The following is a 23,665-nucleotide window of genomic DNA, read 5'->3' on the forward strand; positions in this document are numbered from 1 at the left end:
TTCATTCGAGATGTCATTTTCAATTGTCGGTCAACGAAGATCGGAAATCGATATCACATTACCGTTGATTTTTATGGTCCAGCTCCAGAAGACCGGAAAACGCGAAACCAGTTTTTTAAAAATGGAAATTACTGTTACTTTCCCAATTCATTGCCGATTGCGACAAATGTAGTCGGGTTTGGACTTACAAGACCTTTCAAAAAAATTCAAATTTAACCAAATCGGTTGAAGAATATTCCCTCTAGAGTGGTTGACCTCTGATCTTGAATAATTCAAGATCGTGATTTTTTCAGTGAGTGTCTGTAGATTGGTGATCCTTCTCTGGCTTTATATGTACCATCGGTGCCATCACATTGCCCAGGGGTACACTGGGGTAAAATTTCCCCAAAAAAGGGCTCCCAGATACCGCAAAAGCCATTGGAGTACTTGAAAATCGGACGTAAAAACTCGATTTTGAGTTGAATTTTGGGGCAGAGAACCTTGTCGATCCAATTTTATCCCTATTGATATTTCGATATTTCGATTACCGCACTTTAAAGGGTAGTCTCGATGTATTGTTGACAGGAAGGAAAACGAAATGCGTGTGAAAACCGCGAGAAGCGCTCACGTCCATTTTTTTTATTAGCGTAATGCCTTAGTTACACTTACGACTTAAGCCGAGACGCGGATTTACGTGATTATATCAAAATAATGATCAGATTTTATTTCCATCAGTTTCTGACTAATTCGTCTCTCGTTTTAAGTCGTGAAACGGCTGAGTTAGTTGGAAACTGATGTGAGTTTCTTTAAATCATTATTTTGATTATAATTACGTTAAGCCGTCTCTCGGCTTAGGTCGTATGTTTGTCTAGACTAGAGCATAAGGTGTTCGCTTTGTATAACGCGACGAAATTAGTAGACATTTTTAGATGAGCTTCAAAATTTTGAAAATGGTTGCACACCAAGTCAACGCTTTTGAATTTTGAAAATCATGTTGTAATGAAATGTCAAGGACATGCAACTGATATTGCTTATGTTTATCCGCCCAGATATGGGTGCTAATTCCTGTATGTCCTAATTTTCGAGGGATTTCAAGTACTACTTCTTTCGAATTATTCCTCACCAGCTGATCATGTTTTCGGGTAATCTTTCCGAATAAGATTATTAACTTCGTCATCATCATTTTTGCCAGATAAGAAAATTCCTTCTTTCTTCTCGCATAAGCATGTGTGCAAGTATACCTCTGAAAAGTTTAGAAGTCTCTGTTATATTTATCACGATATATTACTGTGCCTTTTTACTATTGTTAAACTCAAAGAGAGAGAGAGAGAGAGAGCAATATATCGTTGTCGCTTGGATCAGTAACTGGGCTATCAGTACTTGCTTTGTACCTGTATTTATTGAAACTGACACATCATCTCCTAGTCGTTTGCAACAAATGCAGATACGAAGAAAATAGGTGAGATTGTTGAGAATCTCGCCTTATACATATAGCTCAGATCTTGATATAAGTTACCAGGCGAGAGGTCAGACGGTGAGGGATATCAACTTCCGGTCTTCGGTGACACCCAATAATGGAACATTATCTAGAACCAGCATGGATTGGTGTATAGGGCAAATTAGAAAAATAAGCTTTTCCCAAAGCTATCAGCTCAGACTTTAAACCTTTAAACTTTTAAATAATCAATACATAGGTGGATAAATTTTGTACGCAGCTGAGATAATTGGGGCAGCTTTGTAAAAATTGCTACACTGAGAGAAGGTTGAGTGTTACCAGGACACGAAATGAGTGTTATCACAACTAAAATCCTACACTCGAATCAACCAACCCTCATATGAGGCTTGGTATTACGCTTAAGACTTGTTCCGACACTCTAATGAGAAAATCAAGCCTCATCGAGTGTGAGAACTTTCCAGCGATTTCCAGTGTTGCTGGAATTGTCAAATAGCAGACAAATCACTAATACACAGTGCAATTACTTTGCAAAGTTGTAATAGTTTTCGCGTGTTTTTCAATAATTATAATAGTGGAAATTGGGAGGAAAGGCTCCTCCGGTAGAGAATTGTGTTGTGATTCGGAAAAGACAGTGCCGAAGAAATAGATTGAAAATTAAGGAGTGTTTTGCGTGAAATTTGCACGTACTATATTTTTGGAAAATTGAATTTTGTGGTTCAGCGGGCTTGCTTAAGTCTCTGGATTGTTGTGTAACAAAAATTTTGTGTCAAAAAGACCTGATTAGTGAAATGTTTGAAAGATTTGTTTGCGATGTTGCATCCAAATAAAAAAGTTTTTGACACGTCGGACATTTCACTTAACAATAGTCGGACGCCTAAAATTCTTGAAAAAGTGTGTCTTGAATTTGGTAAAAATCGAGAAAATTTGCTAATAAATTAGATAATAGTAGCAAATGAAAAGAATTTAGTGCGAAAAAATCGTGTGCAGTGGTAGTAACATTAAAATTATTAAGTGCAATTAACTTCTGTATTGAGAGTTCGAGTACGTCGATTTTGTGACTATGCGGCAGGCGAGTGTTCAACACTCACGAGTGTTTATGGGATACTCGATGAACACTTACTTGAGCGTTGGGGTTAGTCTCTTCAAAGAAAGGTTTGTACCAACACTCATACGCTCAAGAAAGATGGGAGTTTACCCAAGCCTTAGTGCGATTTATTACAACACTTATTTTAAAAAAATGACCTTAAATTCAACACTCAATGTAAAGAATGTGTGTATCATCAAGTCTCATTTCGGGCGGAGTTATTTCAACACTCATTTCCACACTTATTTATTTGAAGACCTTCTCTCAGTGTACTAAATTTTCATTTGCTGTACAGGAAAATCCAAGGATTTCCAAGGATTTTGTGAGGTGGAATTATGAATATAGTAAGTCTAAGCCTGTAGGAACTTAACCTGTTGAAGTATCTAGTGAACAGTTATCGAACATCATCTTCTGATGAGACAAATTTTTATTTGAACAAATTTCCCAAGGACCGAAACGTTGCTAAACTTATTGCAGATTAAGAAATCAAGACCGATAATCCGAATTTTGACATAGTATATACAGTAGAATCTCTCAAATTTAAATCTGTCAAACTCGAACGACGACGTTTGGATTCAAAATGCCATTTGTGGGGTTATGTTATAAATTCTTCCTGAATGTTTACATAATCTTATAAAATGAAAAGGCAGTATGTTACCACTAAGACTTGTGAGAAAGTACAGGAATTTGATTCAAAGTACAATTTAAATTCACATAAATTTCGTTAGTTTTGAAAAAAATTGTTCGAATTTGAGAGGTGAGAAATGTCAAAAATAACCTCCGATCGTTCGAATTTAGAAGACTCTACTGTATTGTAACGGTCGACATCCAAAAGGATCGAATTTACCTGAGAGTCAAAGGTCATACGAAAATTAAGTTTTCCGATCTTCGACATTTTGGCTGTCATCGATTCGATTACATCGCTTTCGTAACGCCTGATGACCACTCTATGCTTATGCATATGGATGGTGGTGTCAAAATTAATGCCAATTTATATTGCGGAAATGTTTTGGTAGGAGCTGTGAAGCATTGATTATGCAATCATTTTCGTGGAATGGACTGGACATTCCAACGTCTCAAAAATAACACGCTAAAAAAGATTGTTTCGATGATAAGTTCGAGCACACAAGAGGACCTGAATGATTAATTTGGCAGATAGAATAATGGGGGCGTGGTTTATTTTTCAGTTTTCGTTTTTATCAAACCATTGAACCTTGTCGAAAATCTCTGCAAATAAATCTGATTTAAAGTTTAATCAAAGAAATCTAATACATTAGTCTAGATTTTCTAGAATATCTATTTACAGATTTCTCTAATCTTTTAAAAGAACATTTTTTGGGATACTCAGATAATTTTATAATTTCCGATTGTCATTGCTAGACTTTTTGTTTTCTTCTATAACGATTTTTTCCTTAAACCACATGATAAGATATGTATTAACATACTTTTATATAATAGGAATGTAATCAGTTGTCTAAAAACCAAAAACAAAATCCAGAGATTTCCTAAATTATGGTTCGGGTTCAAAATAGATTAAACGCATTTTCTTAGCTTATTCCAAAGGTTAAATTGATTATGATTTAGGTTCAGGTGAACTTTTTAAAGATTCCGATATAATGGAATGTGGCAGGAAGTATCATAAACTTTTCTTAAACGATAGGATTAAATAAATAAACAAAAAAACAAGAAATTTCATAATAAATAATTGTATTTGTATAAAAAAAAGCTTATCTAATTCCTTTTCCTGCTTCAGGTGAACTATTAGCCCATAGTTGGCGCTCCTACCTGTGATTCATGGAAAAATATTTTCCTTATCAATTGAAATTACTTTCTCAAGATTTTAATTTGCAAGATAAGAACTCCATTGACGCCCGTAAAAGAGCTCAAAAAATTCCACTGAGTCACCCTCTCAATCAAGTTTTCCGCCTTTTGCGCACTTAACTCTACCGCTTTGTAGTTGGCGCTCTGGTCGTGCTACTCAAGGCGCTGCTTTTGCCTCGTGTAATAATAGTGATGAGTAGTTGAGAGATATTTTGGAGGGAAACCCAATAACATTGCACTACTGGCGGGAAAAGTAGTAAAGAAATGAGGTGAAATGCTGAGTGCTTCTAGGCAAAAATGCTTATTTTACATTATCAATCGGCAAATTAACCTCCGTTTGCATTTTGTGATGGCCTCATTTGCCAGAAAAAGGTGACATGCAATCAATTTTTTGTCTGTTTTGATGCCAAAAAACCACCAAAATATGGTCTGTATTTGCACTTAAGTCGTCATAAGTTCTTCTTCGGAGAATTTATTTCACTTGCCATATAGATCATCACGTGGTAACCTCTCAATATGATGTAAAATAATGGCTATAAATTGCCTCGATTGATCGGATATTTGCTAATATCAATGGGAGATAATAATCATGGAGGATTGGAATAATTTTTGGGCGTCATTATTGAGGTAGATAACGTCGAAAATATGGCAAAAACAGTTGAATTCACTGAGTCACAGCGGTTTTATGACGTAAAGCGGTATGCTCTGAAAGACACGCGCGAAAAAAACGCGAAATTCTCGACGGACAAAACAAACTTCAAGATATATCTTATCGTTCAGAGGCACACACAAGAAAAAAAACTAAACCAATTTGCCAATAATTTCAAGAGTGAACTGGTTTGGTAATGCCGTTGGCTATTTTTGGAACCTCCAACGATGATGATGTGGACTTGCGAATCAGGTGAGTGAAATCTCGTGACTTCGGGATAACACTTTTCCGTGTGGTCATACAAATACCTTGCTGAAGGTCTCGTGAGGGAGAAAGTGATGGGTTTTTGGATGATTTTACAATACAATCCGGAGCTTACCAGACAATTAAATGTGATATTTTCTCCCGGATTGTCGGGAATATCTTGGAGGAGATATTAAGAAGACAATTTTATAAAGCGGATTTTACAAGTAATCCGGTTAAGACTTCTATTGAAAATTCAATAAGGGATTTTTTTAATAAAATATTTTATAAAATGTCGATCTTTTGATCAAAATGAAAACTTTACTACTTTCGGACCTCATTTCCTAATGTATATAGCGTTTTGAAATAAATATTAAAATTTCAGTAACTCGATTTTATTGTCATACAATACTTTTTTAAAAACAACATTTAAATTATAAATTAAAATAAATTTAACAATAAAAACATTTAAAATTGCTTGTAAAAAACCTCAACAACCATAAGTTTATCTGAACATCAGAAATTATCACTGGTTTTCAATTTTAGTTAGAAAAAACAAAAAAAAATTGTTATTTCAAATTTCAGTAAATAAATATCCATTTAAATAATTATTGAATAAAAATTAAAAACAAAAAATAAAAATGAAAATTAAATTAATTTATTATATTTCCTTTACAGTTTTTTCACAAATTTGTAATAATTTTTATCCTAAATTTCTAAAGTATTAATAATATTGAAATAGAATTTGTTATTTGCATTAGCGATTAACATAACTTCCTCATCATCTTATATTAGAATTTCTTGTAACAATATAGAAATACGGGTTCCGGAAAAAATAGCAGAGCAAAAATCCCGAATGAATCGAAATCCCGAATAGTCAAAATTCTGAATTAACCAAAATTCAGAAAAGTCAATATCCCGAATGAATCGAAACCCTGAATAGTCGAAATTCGGAATGGACCAAAATTCAGAAAAGCCAAAATCCCGAAAAGAGCAAAATCTCGAGGTCCAAAATCCCGAATCAATCGAAATCACGAAAAGCTTATGAATCAAAATTGAGCAAAGCCTAAATCGCCAAAAGACCAAAATCTCGAAAGCCAAAATCCTGAATGAATCGAGATCCCGAATAGCCAAAATTCTGAATAAAATAAAATTCATAAAACCAAAGTTTTGAAAGCCAAAATCCTGAATGAATTGAAATTTCGAAAAAACAAAATTCCGAATGGACCAAAATTCAGATAAACCAAAATCCCGAAAAGTCTAAATCTTGAAAGCCAAAATCCTAAATAAATCAAAAAATCTCGATAAGCCAAAATTCCGAATAGACCAAATTTCAGGAAAGCCAAAATCACGAACACTAAATCAAAGTTTTTATTCGACAAAACTTAAAAAAAAATGCTTTATATGAACTGCTACCAAAAAAGTTAACTTCATTGAATTTTTCGTATTTTTTTACTTCCCGATGGCTCATGTCTTGATTAATTGTTTCCTAATTTATGGTGTATTAGCCCTAATTGGAAGTTCGATTGTGACTGTTACTTCCATTTTGTAATTAATATTGCTTATGTAACATGAAAACTAATATCCTCTTCGGGTCCCGGTCAAAATCCCGAAAACCAAAATCACGAAAGGAAAAATCCCGAAAGCCAAAATCCCGAATACTTAAGTGTCATAGCTACTCCCACGATTGTAGGGGGAAGTGGGGCACCTTTGAAGGTGGGGCACCTTTGAAATTGGGATTTTTCACCTATTTTTAAATAAAATTGAGCCTTATCGTGATATAATTTAGCTTCTCAATCTGTTTGTGCAGCTACCTTATATCACAATAAGTCTCAATTTTATATAAAAATAGGTGAAAAATCCCAATTTCAAAGATGCCCCACTTTCAAAGGTGCCTCACTTCCCCCTACCCGCGCTTGCTGGAGTCAAAGGGAAATCTGTGTCTTGGAAAATTATTCTAAACATTTTGCTCCATATATTTTATCAGGATCTTGAACAGGATTTTGAACATTCGGGATTTTGGCTTTCGGGATTTTGGCCTTTTCGGGATTTTGGCGTTCGGGATTTTGGCTTTCGGGATTTTGGCTTTCGGGATTTTAGCTTTCGGGATTTTGGCTGACACCGATCCTCTTCAATTATAAAAAATTATCAAATGTGATAAAGATTTTTTTTTCAGATCGTACTTTTGCAAAATAAATTAAATTTGAAGTGAATGAAAAAAAACATGAATAGTTTTTCAAGATAAACTTCCCAACATGATTCTCAAAATATTGAGTTATATTTCTGTGATTTTGAAAATTTAAACTAAGATAGGAAGAAGTGGGGCACCTTTGAATTGGAGATGATTTGAAATTGGGCATTTTTCACTTATTTTTAAATGAAACTTAGATCTTACCATCGTATAATTTAACTACAGAAACCAATTGCGAGGCTGAATTACTTTATAATAAAGTTCAATTTCTTTTAAAATTACTAGAAAAATGCCTTATTTCAAAGTAGCCCAATTCGAAGGTGTCCCACTTCCCCCTATGGATCGTGCATTGGGTTAAGTATAAAGAATCTGCTTCTACAGAAGTAATATTTCAAGATTAAATTCCATCATACAATTAAAAAATAATTCCTTGTTTTCTTCTCTATTTTTTTAATAAAATATATTTGAAGCTCATTGAAATTTAATTAAATTAAGAACATAAAAACAGATTGAGTTTCTTTTTATAGAATTCAACGAAAATACAAATAGAATATTATATAACTGCTTTCTCTTTGAATTCCAGCAGTAATATTTTTCTTGGACAACTCAAAACTGACTAATCTTTAACAGATTCAAGATTTAAGGAATAACATTTTTTTATTTTACACCACTACTACGGTTGTAAAGTTCCAAAGATTTTGAATAAGGTATTTGGTTTTGTCCCATTTTTTCTAATACTCACAAATTATATGATATCTCCACAAAATGGTCCTTAAATATTTAGAAATCAAAAGTAAGGAGCTCGATATAATTTGTGTTTTATTGAATATCACCTGAAATTGTCACCAAATGGCCAAAGAGTCATGGTAAATGAGGTAAAAAGTGACAGAGACCGAGTAAATAGAACAGAAATGGTTAAATTTCACTTTCATTATCATCCAAGCAGAGCGAGAAAAAATACATATAATTGTGAGCATAAAATTGGGTCTTTTTTGTGGCACTTAATCTCACGCACAATGGAAAGGGTAATTAATTTTCGTTGCATAATTTGCAGAAAATTCACTGAAAAAAAAATAATCTTGATATTTTGAAGAAAAAAAAAATGCGCGATTTAGTTGTTTTTTTCTTAGTGTAAAAGGGCTCTATGTGTTGCACTGTACGCAGTCGTAAAGTACTTGGAATTGGAATATAGAGAAGTCAAGAAAAAGAGGCAAAAAGTGAATTAATCCAACACGATAGTTGACCCATTTTTCTTCCTCGTCTATTTCACACACACTCCTCACTTGTAAGTCTATAAAAATTCTTTTTCGAGTGCCACTTACAACTTACAATTTAATACAATTTATTTCACTAAATGATTTTATTAATTCTCAATGGTAGAAAAATGTTCAAGTGGACTCTTCTCCCAACTGCACTCAACCATAATACTCCTCCTCCATTTCGATACATGGATTTACATGGATTTTTGCCACTGAATTGCAATCAATCTAGTCCTAAGAAAAATATTCAGAGAATTTGTGTTATAAGACTTTTTTTTGAGAAAATTTTCCGCGCGATGATAAATGTTCTAAGCAGAGAAAAAAGAGTGATGTTGGAAGTTGAAAAAAAAACGACAAGAAATGTAGGTCATCATTTTGGCTTGTGTCTCAGTGGAGCCCTTTGAGAGCATCTCGTGGCATTATTTTTGGCTCAATATGGAACATCCAATGCGTAGATGCTCAAACAGCCCAGAGAAAAGTTAATCTAATTAACTTCTTTGAAGAAGCTTCTGCGTCTTTTCGTGGGATGCTTTTTTTTCTACTAATCTCAGTTGATGGAAAATGAGAAAACAGTTTTAGAATTTTATGGATTTTCCCGCCAAAAACGGGTTATTAGAAAGATTTTTCGTAGAACTAAATTTTAGTAATTTTCCGTGTATTTGTATTTTGTTAGTACTAAATTTTAGTACTAAGAAATTTTAAATACTCTCTCTTGAGTGTACTTACACTCGACTAAGTGCCACCTGATGTTTAGTCAGTAGTAGAATGGGCTTTCATGTTCAAGAATGCAAGAGTTTTTATATTAAATTAAATTTTTAGTACTTCAAAATACGTTTTGGTTAAACTATAACCCTTTAACTCTTTCGCGTCCCACTTTTATTCAGCAGATGAATTCATGCAAAATTGAGTTTTTCCTAATGCTTTATGATCAAATATAATAGTTCAGAGAGGAAAAAAAATTTCCATTGCGTGAAAACTCGGAAAAACCCCGGGTCATATATGACCCTGTTGTCCTCAAGGGAAGTGTATTTACCATTTTCAAAATCTATATCACGGGCTTTTTAAGAGTTTTTTTTTGCTTGAAGTCACTAATTTGGCCAAAACCATGGCAAATTGGATTGTCTTGATGAACACTGTACTCCTGGTGTTCAAGGAATCTTCCTGGTAATCCCTTGAACAGTCACTGTCACAATATTTTGAGTGGTATTTGGCAAAAATAAACTTATCTACACATTTATTCACACACAATACAATTGCACAATATGAGACGCTTGCAGAATACTCTAAAATATTGCAAAATATGTTATAATTCATCAGATATAAGATGAAATGTCCAGGAGCAAGATGTCCCACCTGCATTTCACAAAGAAAAACAATGTCCCAACTACATTTCGCTGCAGGTTTGGGACGAAAACACTGTTACCCTTGGGGACTATAGGGTCATATATGACCCGGAAAATTCTACACGCTTTTCTGGAAAATTGAGAGTAATTTATTATATCAAAATATGCAATATACAATCTTTGGATATTCTATTTTGTATTTCTAAAGAACTTTTTGCTGAAAAAAATAAATGAATATAAAAATTTTTGAAAAAGAAAAGTCATTTCACAAAGTTCGAAATTCGTGATTTTTGATCTCAAATATTTTCTTTTCCTGAATATCTGGAGTCTTGAGAAAATTAGCCAAGAATCTTACATCCTTCTATTATGATGTCGTGCACAAACCGATAGATTTCAATTAATGTAAATAGTCAAAAAAAATTGTTTTTTCCCCGGGTCATATATGACCCTAATGACGCGAAAGAGTTAAGGACAAATGGGACACCGTCGTCCTAAAGACAAAAAAAAATTTTTTTTTTACTATAGAAAGTTATTTTTTTCTTCTAAATAGTCCGTAAAAAATAGTTTTTAATTTTGGGACACCGGTGTACCATTCATCCTTAAAGGGTTAATGAATATTAAACTAAGCTATTTATAATAAAATAAAAAGATATTTTTAAAATTCTTCTAAAGCACCGATCCTATTCTTGTACTAAAAATACTCGTTAAGAATTAAGTTAATATGACGAAAGAAAGTTGAGCATACATTATGGTACTATTCCAATGAAAAAGTAAACTGGAAAATCTTTCTCCTGAACAGGTTTTTTTTTTGTACAACATTATCGACTTTTCAATGTGTTGGTTTCAGCATAGACTGTTTTCCCCAGTTCTTGCCATGTTCTAAAACCGCCCAACAGCTATGACAAAAATCAACGCAAAGAAATGTCAATTGTAGAAGTACTTTAGAACAGTCATGTGCTAAAAAGTTGTTCCAGAGAAAGGTTTCTTCTTTAAATTTTTCGTTGAAATAGCACCATTAAACTCATTTAAAATTATTAAACTTAATTCTAAAATGTAGAAACTTCAAGAAAGTTAATTTTTTAATTTAAAACTTTAAGGTTTGCTATCCTGAACTAAGGATAATGGCATATCGTAACAAGGTCATATCAAAATCTTCAATACACACAGAAAAATGGAAAATTCTTAAACAGAAATACCCAAGAATTTAATTTCAAATCCCATACAATGAATGCCAATGCCCTAATTCTAAATCCTTGATCATTTAGTTTTAGTTGGAATTTCCAAATCTGTAGACATTTTTCATTTTTCAGCTAATGCTGAACTTAAGTTACCGATCTCTTAACTTGAAAGAGCTAGGGATTCTAGCCCATTTCTTCCGCTCCCGAGCTTGTAAAATTAAACGCCTCGGGGATTCACGTCCAATTTAAGTTCCCAGGATCTTATATATTCTTAAATTCAGAGTCAACATTTTTCTGTGTGTACTAGAAAACTTAAAATTCAAGCCAATTTAAAATAAATTTGACATTTTTATTTGAAGTTTGTTAGATTTTCAAAAGTTTCAGTAAATTTAACACTTTTAATTAAAATAATGTTTTGAAGCGAAATCTATCCGGTCCCTATAAAAGCTTTAAAAAAAAAAAGAAGAAGTGAAGAAGAAAAATCTCATTTTAAAATTTAAACTTCTTAAAATTTATCCAACAATTCAAAATTTATGGGATGTTTTTTAGAACAAAAGTCAAGATATGAAATTAAGAAAAAACGTTTTATATTAATACTAATTATGAGGATTGTTAGTACTAACATAAATACAGTTTATGAGAACATTTTCAGTTTGATCGTAAGATCAATAAACTAATTAAGTCGATAAACAAAGAATACGATGTATGAATCCGAATTATTTATTCGTCAAAGTTTTACATTAGCACATATTGAACTATTTACATAAACATGCGTATATGTATGTAGATATGTATATACATGAAGGTACTTCAATTTAAAATATCATACGTATCTCTTTAATCAGTTTAAGTATATATATTAAGAAGTGGAGCTTTCGAGATCAGGAGTGGTACATCTTGAGAGATTTTACTAAGAGAGCTTTTCCGGTGCCAAAGCTCCAACTGAAGGACTTCCTTAAGGTAGTCTATATGCTTCTTGGCAGGATTTCCGCGATAGCTCTCTGGTTCTCTCTGTCGCACCCACAGATGTTTGCTGAATAGCGCTAATGTGTGCAGTGAAAGTGACGTCGACGAGTGTGTGTAGCTGCGCGCGCAGTCCGCGAAACGTCATACATTTCCATTGATTCATAAATTTGTGGTGTTAGTGAACTTATGCTAGTGAGCGTATTTTGAAGTGGGATTTGTGCTAAAGTGGCGTACATCGTAAATTCAGTCAGTGCTCAGCATATCAACTGCCCAGACGTGTTTCAGGTGGAGAGCTTCCACGGAGCCACTTAAGCTCGAGCTTTTTTTTTCGGGGGCAAACACTGCATTCGGATAGTGTGGTGACTGGTTGTATATAACCAGTTGCATCATAGATCCAAGACTTCAGTCGAATGAAAGTAAAGCGCGAGGGCACATCATTTGCCTGTGACACAATCAGGATTTGAGATTTTATGTTTTGAGGACTTTTTTTTCTAAAAAACATTTTCTTGAGAAAACTTTTTTGAACTTTAAAAAAATAGTTTCTAGAACTTTTTTTCTGGAATTATTAAGTGAAAGATTTCAGACCAAGTGGTTTCTCTGCTCAAAAGGAGGGATTCTCAGTGGAAGTGTTGTGACCTGAGAGACTTTGTGAATCAAATGGATTATTCCTGGATAATAGACAAGTGATTTGGATGAAGTGGTTAATAAAAAGTCCGAAGGAAGTGAATGTGACAGGTGATAGTTCGAAAAAGAAATTGGTGCAATTTCAGACATTTTTTTATTCTTCAACTGTAAGAAGATAAGATATAGGAATAGAAACTTTTTTTTAAAAAAATCCGAAACTCTTAGGAGAGGAGTGCAATTAATCGTACCAAGTGCAATAAAAGGACTTTTTCACTGAACTTTTAATTTGGAAAGTCCAACTGTGAAGTTCCTTAGTGTCTTGTGCAAAATCAACATATATAGTAAAGGGTGTGATCTGGAAGATAGAGACTTTAATTAAAGGGTCTAACTGACCCGGAATATGACGTTGTGTCTTCGATATGGAATCGCCACAGATGTATGACAATTCTCAGCCGATGGTCCAAATTGAAGTGAAGAAGATAAGCACAATGGCAACAAATAGTGGTGCTAATGTCACCAACAACAACAACACATCAACAATCAATCACAACACCTTGGTCAAGCATCAGCAACATCATCTGCAGCAGCAGCAGCAGCAACAGCAACCGACCAATGGAAGTAGCATTCTGCAAAAGCACATGCTGCAGCAGTACTCACAGAGTGACTTGGAAGAGCTCACATCCCAGGAGATCAGCCTGGATCTGCAACATCTCATTGACGATCAGTTCCGTGATCAGGAATCCATGGGGATCTTCACGGAAATGGTCACGCCCACAAATGGGACGACAAATGGTGGGGTTAATGCTGCCGCCAAGGCATTGCAGCTGCAGCAGAGTCGACTGCAGGCACCCCAAGGATACCCCAGAACAACCCTAGCATACATGCCCCAACCGGTTCACTCGGGGGCGACCTATACCAACAACTCCAGCGATGAGAACAGCAGCGTAGGGTCAGATGCAACAACGAGTATCAAGGAGGAGCCAGTAGATCCGGCTGAGTACCGGAGGCAACTGGCAGCAGCCAATGGTGGTCAGTTCATGGGACCAGCCGCTGCAAATCCTGCTGTACAAAATGGCGGGAATGGCACGACAATCTATCCCAACCTGCCACCTAATTACGCGAGTAACGGCTCAGGAAATACCTTCACCACCCTTACCCCGTCCACAGTGCTCCACCATCAGGCGTTACCTCATCTGCCCTCAGCCGCCCACCTGGCCAACCTCAAGCACAAACAGATGATGTCACACCGGAAACAGAGCACCAAGCACGTCGACAAAGGAACCGATGAGTACCGGAGACGACGGGAAAGGAACAATATTGCCGTACGAAAGAGTCGAGAGAAGGCAAAGGTGCGATCACGGGAAGTTGAGGAGAAGGTTAAAACACTGATCAAGGAGAAAGAAGTCCTTATTCGTCGTCTCGAAGAGATGACCAATGAGATTCAGCTCCACAAGCAACTCTACATGCACCTCATCAACCACAGCAATCCAGAGATCAATCAGATCTGCCGAAGTGTCCTCAGTGTGGTAAATATGAGCGATCACGGGATGTAAATCCAGGGTGTAACGATGGCGTGGGCTAGAGGAGCCAAAGATGACCGCAAGACATCGCGATCCCCTCAGTCGCTCGTAAGTGAGATCCACAGACTTTCTTCATCCCCCATCCTGTCCATCTTTCCCGGATCTAACAAATCCTAAAAGGGTGTGTCTTTTGAAAGATCCAGTGCTAAAGCTTCACATAGACTGGTAGCTTAAATCTAAGACCCTAATAGAGTTTAATAGTGTTCTTTAAGATTTTTCAGAGTCAAAATCAAATGCAAAAACTTAACGTTCAAATTGTGTATTTTTTAAAGATAAATATCGATAGATATTGAAGACTATCAGGGTTGAAAATTTACAAATATAACTGAAAAAAAAATTCTAAAGACTGAAACAATGGATCCTATATCAAAACACTGGTTTGAAATTAAAGCTTAACAAAAGAAGATTGAAGAGATTTGAATATTAAAAAAAAGCATTTTGGACTGGTTTTGGACGTAAAAATTGAAATCCAAGATTGGTTTTTAGAAGTAGAGTTTTCTATTTCATTTATAAGAACCCATTAAATTGACCGAAGATATTCATCGTAACCAAGTGGAACTTCAAGCGACGTTGACGAACTTAATATTAATTAAAGTTAATCGTACATTTAGATTAATTTGCTATTGATCTTACTGCCATTGCCTCATTTTTGAATTCTAAACTATTATTGAAAAATATCAAGATTTTTTTTCGTAAATTTATAATTAAAACTTCAAATAATAATTTAAATAAAAATAATAATTTTTAGAAAACCTTAAAACTTAAGTGATACTAAGATTACTTTGAAGAAATAAAATAAAGAATCAGTTCTTAAATTTGCTTCTGAATTTACAAATAGAGAGAACGAAATTTTATTTCCGTCATCTAACTCATATAACCTTTCAAAAACAAGTTTACAAAATATTGGTATATGTATATTTTTCTCAAGTTTTAAGATTTTTGTATCAAATCAAGATTATGACTTGTATAAAACTAAACTCTAAATCCGAAATAAATGTTTTAAATTTTATAAAATCTTCAAAACCCAAACTTGATCATAGTTAATGTTACAGGTTTATCTATTAAAAACAAAAAGATTTTGGCTTTACCTTAAGTAGAATCAGATTTGTTTAATTTGAAAGATTTCTTGATCCATCATAATAATTCCAGTTTCTTAAATATTTTTTAAACATCCGTTGAATATTGTAAAATTTTCAAAAATCACAATTTAACAATCTATATTTTTTTCAATATCAGAACCGTTTCTAAGTATCAATTTAATAAAAAAATATGAACTGAGCAAAAAGAGAGGATACGATTAACTTTGTTTTTTATAATAATGGTAACATTTTTAAGTGTAAAAATATATCAACATTTTTCATGTTAATTTTACATCTGTTTAGGGGTAAAACGTACAGGAAAAATGGTAACTTTGACACCTAATGTACCTAAAAAGTGTAATATTTACACCAATCTCAGATCAAAACCGCAGGGTAAAATTAACACTTCCCGAATATTATTTTAATTCGGATTTCTCTCATATTGTCTAAAACATACTCTCTTTATTCCGAAAAAGGTCGTACGTTGGCTAGTACATTTTGTATGAAAAGTGTACGACATTTTTCTGAACATGGGAGTATATATTATTTGAAATTTTGATTTCATTTCTACTTGAAATATTTTTTTCTAAATTTTAACTGCTAATTCATAAATACAAAGTCACAATTGCGATGTAAATAAATATTATTTCAAATTTATTCCAAAATTCAATTTTGAAAATAAGCTTTTTTTAAATTTGCTATTGTAGAAAAAGTATACTGAACTTTTTTTACTATTTCAATATGAACATGTATTATCCCACTTCTCTTAAACTTTTATTACTAATTCCTGTATATAAGATCGAAACTCAAAATCTAAGTCTAAATTCGTAAAATCAAAAATTTTAAAAATAGAAATACAACATCAAAATTGTGGCTCAAACCGGTTTTTAAAATGGTCCAAAGTGCTAATTATTCAAGTTTCTTCCATCAAATTAAATCATAGTGAAGCCTTTGCAAATACCTGACAAAATCTTTAAAGACACACTTTCACCATTAAACTTAGAAGAATAAGAAGCATCCAACAAAATAGTTTAAATACAGCGACTTTGTACAAATTAATAAGGATATTTGTAACGGAGAAATCACCCGAATGCTACAAAAATCTTTAATGTTTAATTTATAAAGTAAGACTTGAAAGCAATATTTTCTTTTATAATTCTCTACTTTAGATGGTCAGTCTGCTACTAAGCAAACAACTTTTTTATTAAGTTTACCAACTGTTTTTCCTGTATAGAAAACGAATGACTTTCCTCCAGAAAATTCACCTATTTATTCCCCATTTTTTCACTTGGAAATGTGGTAGCTTATGAATTTAAAACTTTCATGCAATAATGACAAAATGTACCAAATAGTTTGCTTCATAGGGTTAAGATTTAATTCTCATATCAAGTAAAGAGGTTTTAAAATTAAAAATTGAAATGAGATTTAAACCTGCCATCTGTGACGCATTTAAGGAGAAAACATAATTTACTTAGATGAATTTTGTACGCAACGAAAACAACAATGATTTAGGAGGAAAATTCACACAAGAAACGATCATAGAATTTAACCATTTAAAAAACAAGAAAAAGAAAAAAACTTTATCTGTATATAGTGAAATTTTACTGTAAATAGAACTTAAAATTATTTTTTTAGTTCAAGTGCTAAGACTAATTGTAAATCAATCTTACACTCTTTAGGGCTAAGCCCTATAAAGAGATCATGAGAAGCTGCCCTAACTATATTTTTTGCAACTCTAAACTTGTAATATTGCTCTAATGTTAAGGTCTGAAAATGTGTAATACTTTCGATTGTATGAGGAAAATATTGTGATGATTATAAACAAACGTGTCTATTTAAATCCCTTCATTTGTACATTTTTACACCCAAAATAAAAACAAAAGAAGAAAATCTAAATAACAAATTTTCATTGTGAAGAGCACAGGGGAAAATGACAGTGATACGATGCATTAATAATTTAAAGAAAAAAGAGAAAAATAATGAAAACTAATATAATTATTAACATTTTTCCCCTGGGATTTATCTAAAGTTACCAGAAAACACGGGTATAAATTGTTTGTGTAACTCTGAGGTTTATTTCTGCATCTATTATTTTCAAAAATTTGAAAAATTTGAACTGACGCCATCTCAAGGCATCACACATTTTTCATGCAAATAAAAGCCTCTTTAATCACTTGAGTGCTGTACTAAGAAAAATGGTAAATAAAGAAAACAATATGCAAAACTTTTAGAGAATTGCTAATGAAACCAACTAAGACAATATTAAGGTTTAACAAGGTATATGTAACTAGGAAAAGTTTTAACTATTTACAAATTGGTTGCATTTATATTTTTTTTCACAAATGTACTAAACAGATGTTGAAGAAAACGGGAATGAGAAATGTATGTTAAATATATTAATTGTATTTATTTTCACCGATCCCTTCCTTCCCAAAAACAAAGAAATTATCCCTAAAATTTTCTTCAATAAAGAGAATTGTTAAAAATATTATACTTCTGTTGGCTGCAATATTATTGTAATAAAAAAAATCCAATTTATTTAAGTGTGGAGATAGACCTGCTAAAATTAGGAGTTGGCGAATGATATTTCACGACGGTTAAGTTACCAATTACAAATTTTCTTGTGTAGTGAGAAAATTGAAAGATAAAATTATGACTTTTTTTTTATTAAAAATGTTTTATTTTATAAGGATGAGAGAATATTTTTTTTAGTAAGATGTGCGAAGCATTGTGTAAAAATAAAAAAGGAAAAGAAAATGTGTACATTAAGAGAGAAATTGAGAAAAAAATAAAGAAAAAAATCTTGAAAAAAAAATCTTTTATTTGCCAAGGAAATTCTTCAGTTGAAAAAGAAGTATTCTGGCCATTTTCCCACATTTGTAGTACTTTGTTACAGAAAATGCATTATACCAAAAGAGAAAATTTCGGTAGGAACAACATGTGGCATCCGCTTCCCTTTCAGCAGGGCCAGGCCTGAATGCGCATATTTCGAGCATTTTGGCACACGGTGCCACCGTGAAAAGCTCAATGGTGAGGAAAAAGTAGGTTCACATCCACCCAAAAATAGAACAAGAGTTTATTCTCCATCTCTTTTGCTGGCGCAAAGGGAATACGACGAATGCAATTGGCATCTTGCACTCTGTCTCGACGTTTTGTTCAAATATCATCTGCGTCTTATGCATTTTTGCAGTGACCGTGAAGATCACGATGGTGAGAGCCAACAATGAGACAAATGTGCAGAAGGTAACACCCAAAATTTCCCTTTTCACCTATTGTCACACAGAGAATATTAAAATTGTTGCCAAAGAAATTTGCCGACTGACATTAAAAGGCGAATGACACGAAAATTTTCTCACCAAATGCCTCATTAGTTGATCATGTTTCAGGAAATTTATGAAAATTTTGAAAATTTGTTAAATTTCACACAGAAAAATGGAAAATTCTTAAACAGAAACACCCAGGAATTTAATTTCAAATCCCATCCAATGAATGCCAATGCCCTAATTCTAGATCCTTGATCATTTAGTTTTAGTTGCAATTTGCAAATCTGTAGACATTTTTCATTTTCCAGCTAATGCTGAACATAAGTTCCCGATCTCTTAACTTGAAAGAGCTAAGGATTCTAACCCATTTCTTTCGCTCAGAGCTTCTAAACTTAAACGCCTCGGGGATTCACGTCCAATTTAAGTTCCCAGGATCTTATATATTCTTAAATTTAGAGTCAAAATTTTTCTGTGTGTTGCGATCTGCCATAAGAACTTTGAGTTGTAGCTTTAATGCCTTAAAAGAAGAAAAAAACAAAAACAGAAATCTAAATCTTATGTTAAATAAAAAAAATATTAGTCTATTTCATGAAAGTTAACACATAATAGCCTATTTTTGTGATAGCAAAAATCCAGTTTTTGGCTTTTAGATTTCGTAATTTTTATCCTTTCAGAATTTTGGAGTTGTGGCATTTTGGCTGTCGGTAAATTAATCGGTATCAATTTATTTATATTAATGATATAACTTATGGTAAATTTTTATAACAATTTTCAACTTTTTATATTAGCAAATAGGAGATGGCTTATAAAAATTTCAGTGAATTTTTGTTCAACTTGGCCGAATTTTTCAACTAAAAGCTTAAGAATTAGAAACTGAGAACAATTATCAACTCCGTAAGCAAAAGAAAACAACAGGTCTAGCATGCAGAAAATCTTTACCTATCCTTTTGAGTATACTCAGCTATTTTATTTTTATGACACTAAAGAAAACTTTCTATTTAAATTAAGACAGTCAATATTGAAGATAGTTGAAATATTGTAAAAGCTTGAACAACACTATGCTTTATTTTTTTATTGTAAAAATATAAATTTTTGAGCAAGCTCTTTCTACTTCATACTATTTTATAGAATTCTCTTAGTAATGCCTAATAACTTTTTAATTTAAATAAATTTTCAAAATTTCCTGTGAGAGAGAACGAGATGACTAGATCTATATTTCATTCACTCTCACTGAAATTTCAAAATATTTACATGTTTACAAAACAAAAGTTATTGTGCGTTGGGCATAAAACATCATATTTCACGAAACAATAATACGAAGAAAATGCTACTTTAATCCAGAATTAAAATTTTTTAATTTCCAAAACTGATCAAAAATGTCAAAAATTACAACCGTAGATATAGTGCCGTCATTTCTTAACTTTGATTCCAACTTTGACCTACTCCTATCCAAATTCCTCCAAGACCATTTTTTTGAATTTTGATCGAAGCTTTTTCAATGATTTTCGGATATGTTTTAGAGGTAATCTAAACGAACATTTCGTCCATACATACCTTTAACCAGAAAATTCGACATTTTCAAATTTTGATATTCAATGTTCGAACACTTTTGAGAGCTTATGTTTCAATCAATTTCCATAAATTTAGATTTTTTGGAAAGGTTTTGAAATTTCTTATCCGGCTATATCAGTTCAAATTGGTAGGGGAAAGTGGGGCAAGAAGTCACAAATCGAAAACTCCATAATAAAATATCTTCCAAGATAAAAAAGATAGGGACTTAAATTTGTTTCCATAGATAGCCTCCACAGATCTTCTTCATTGTCGTAAGTTTCTTAGAATTATAACAAGGAATTTAAAAAAAAAATATTGAAATTATTAGCCCTGATTTTGAAACATTTTCCTCACAGCCCATATGAATTTTTACCAACTTATTTTCCAAAATTGATGCAGTGTTGAATATTTCTTAAATAATTTGGATTCTTTGAATATGAAGCCGCTCTCCATTTTAGCATTTTCCAAAAATTCTTTTTTCCAGAAACTGTTTCATTAAAAATGACCACTTGGGGTAAAAAGTAACAAAAGGTATGGGACAAAATTAACAAAACCCGAAACTATTTCTGATGTCTCACGGCGAAAAGAAACAGCATTGCCATGTGTCACCGCTTTGTAGAAAGCGATAGTGATGAAGAGCCAAAAAAATTAAATAATACGCAATGTATACACTTTCGAGGATAACAATTCTGTTCATTTTTACTAAATTCTAAAATATATAGTTGAAAAAAGATACAAAACACTTTTTTCTATTATTTATTTGTTTCGTTTTTATTCTGCAGTTAAGCCACAATTCATCTCGTCCAATTCGCCATTTCGCCTTTTCATAACGGTTGAATAAAATTTTCTTGCCAAAAATAACCTTTTGGAAATACCTTGAAAAGCGCTTTTCTCGTTCCGATAGAGAAAACGCCGTTATACAAAGGTGTCTTAGAAATAAATTTCCTATGAAAATACGTCATCTAATTTTTTTTTTAATTTACGGAAGCCCGTAATAAAGCGAATCAAAATATGATAATTTTACCCCATTTGTGATACTATTTGCCCCAGCATTTTTGACAATGGTTAGAAAATTACCTTTTAGAAAACGGCTCGATAAATATATTTCTTTAGAAAATAGAGGAAAATGACTTTCAGTAAATCGTAGACCGGTAAATTTTCTGTAAAACTGCGCTAATTAGAAATTACTCGGGCGCTCGGGTGGCTTGTAAAAAAAAAAACCGTTTTGTGACTTTTTGCCCCAGTCGCCTCTGAAGAGTAAAGTCAAATAATGGTAAATTATTTATTTTTTAAATATTCTTTTTTATCTCTTTAGGTTCTCTGATTCAATATAATTCATAGATACCTAGTAAATTAGTATCATAAAATGTTAATATAAATATTTTGCTCTCTAAAATATGGAATTGGTTAAATATACATTATTACAATTGGGGGCATGATGACAGTTGAAAAAATGGCTATTATACCTCTCTATAATTAAGTGAATTTTACTTATCTTATAACTTTTAATACTAATTTGTTAAATTATTTAAGAATATCTAAGTCTTTCGATTTTACTGTTTTCACACCGTGTATTAATGTTAATTTAAGTAAGTAATGGGTATAAATAAATAAAAAATTATACAATTTAGATCCGATTTTAGAATGAATTCGTCATAAATTTGATATTATAATATAATATCATCTAATGATCATATTTTTACTAAATTGTACTAATTTTATCCATCTGAAACTTCTTCAGTGATTTTGTATGTAGTTTTTTAATGTTAAATATTTTCAATTAAATATTCCAGAACCAATGGTTCTTCAATCGTTTAAAGTTATTGTATTTCCAAGAGAAAAAAATTCAATATCTTTTATAAATGGAAAAGTCCCAAATGGAATGGGGCACCAAGCCACGAGACAATGGGCAGAAAAAGAGTCAATGGAATGTGTGGCTTTTATTTTCATTTTTAAAACTATGTTCTGGCATTTTGGAATTATGAAAAGCCAACACTTTCGCTTCGGCTTTTGCTGTTACGCTTCGTGCATTTGAAATCGAATTTCCAAGAGTTTGGACTGTAGTCGTCAGAGAAAAGATTTTCTTTTCTATTCGCTCTAGTCAAGAATTGTTCTACAACCTTCATTTGACTTGGGAGAAAGCTCTTTTACCTTATCGTAAAAAATTAATGGTAGAATTTGGTAAGAAAGAAATAGAGTTGGGAGTGAATTTTCACGGAATAGAGGTAATGTTTTCTCAGGGAGCAGTCAAACAGAGCTATTTTCGTATGAATTTTCAATCGGGCTGGTACAATTGCAAAATTCTTGAAGTATTGCTGAATTTAATATGGTGAAAATGCAGCATGGGATTCGAAGCACACTCGAAAAGTTACTTCATCAACCAATGTACAAAGTTTATGTAAAAGGCAACGCTCTAATTAATCTCAAACCGATTCTCACTTTTCCAGCTCTCTGCCTTTCTGCGGACTTTCGGCTAGATTTTGGATAGTGATGATTTAAAAAAAATGTATCTAATTTTGCAGTTTTTGGCCTAAAACAATTCCAAAAACAAGCAAACGCAATTATGACAATACAAGTGCGTTGGAGATTTATGGAGTGTCTCCGGCGTAGCATATTGATGAGTCGGTGAGGCCATATTAACACTTTGGCTATTATTATTCAAATATTTAAATTCTTTTTTTTTTGTTGTAAGCACACGGGAGACAAGGGAAAAATTTTCATACACCAAAAACTTTCACTTTGCTTTGGGAGGACGTGGTGCTAAAAAAGAGCCAGCATGTTGGGAGAAGAACATGGATTGCGGGTGTCTGAAATACACTTTTATGGATTATTAAATTTTTTTCCTAACACCACAGAAAAGTTTTTAATGATGCTGTTGGTGATACATTAAGTGGGTATATCTAAAATTGCAGAGGAGCTCGAGAAAAACTCAGAATAACTCTAGAGCTAGAGTAATCTGTATTGGAAAAAAACAATATATTAATCAATGAAAAAATATTTTTACCTACGAGCTAGTAAATTTTTTCATTCAAAATGTACTAGCATATCGGAACGGAGGGAGTAATAAGTTATTCATTATAACTTCGTAGTGATTTCTCAACTTAATCACACCACTATAATTTTTGTGTCAAAAAATGAAGAAGGAAAAACTTGCGATATTCGGGAAATATTCTTATAACGAATCTTTCGAACTCTTTTAAAATAAGAGAATTTCGTATCCTAATTGGCTTCGAAATAAGCTTGTAAAACTAAATTCTAAAATATTAAAAAATGTAAATGAATTAAATAATTTTCAAATATTAGAAAAATACTGCAAAATCTTAATGTTTTATTTTCTTTTATTAGGTATTTTATTATCTATATTATTTATTTAATTTATTTATTTATTTTAACGCGCTT

At 32.6% G+C, this 23,665-nt stretch overlaps 1 protein-coding gene across 1 annotated transcript; it reads left to right on the forward strand.

The window, feature by feature from the left end:
• The first annotated feature begins 12,367 nt into the window (after nt 1-12,367).
• Nucleotides 12,368-18,267, forward strand: LOC129800237 (CCAAT/enhancer-binding protein). The gene has a single exon (XM_055844504.1). The coding sequence runs from the start codon at nt 13,213-13,215 to the stop codon at nt 14,344-14,346; it is 1,134 nt and encodes a 377-aa protein (XP_055700479.1). The 5' UTR covers nt 12,368-13,212; the 3' UTR covers nt 14,347-18,267.
• Nucleotides 18,268-23,665: the final 5,398 nt, after the last annotated feature.

Source organism: Phlebotomus papatasi, chromosome 2 (assembly GCF_024763615.1).
Source record: "Phlebotomus papatasi isolate M1 chromosome 2, Ppap_2.1, whole genome shotgun sequence".
NCBI classification, from domain to species: Eukaryota; Metazoa; Arthropoda; class Insecta; order Diptera; family Psychodidae; genus Phlebotomus; species Phlebotomus papatasi.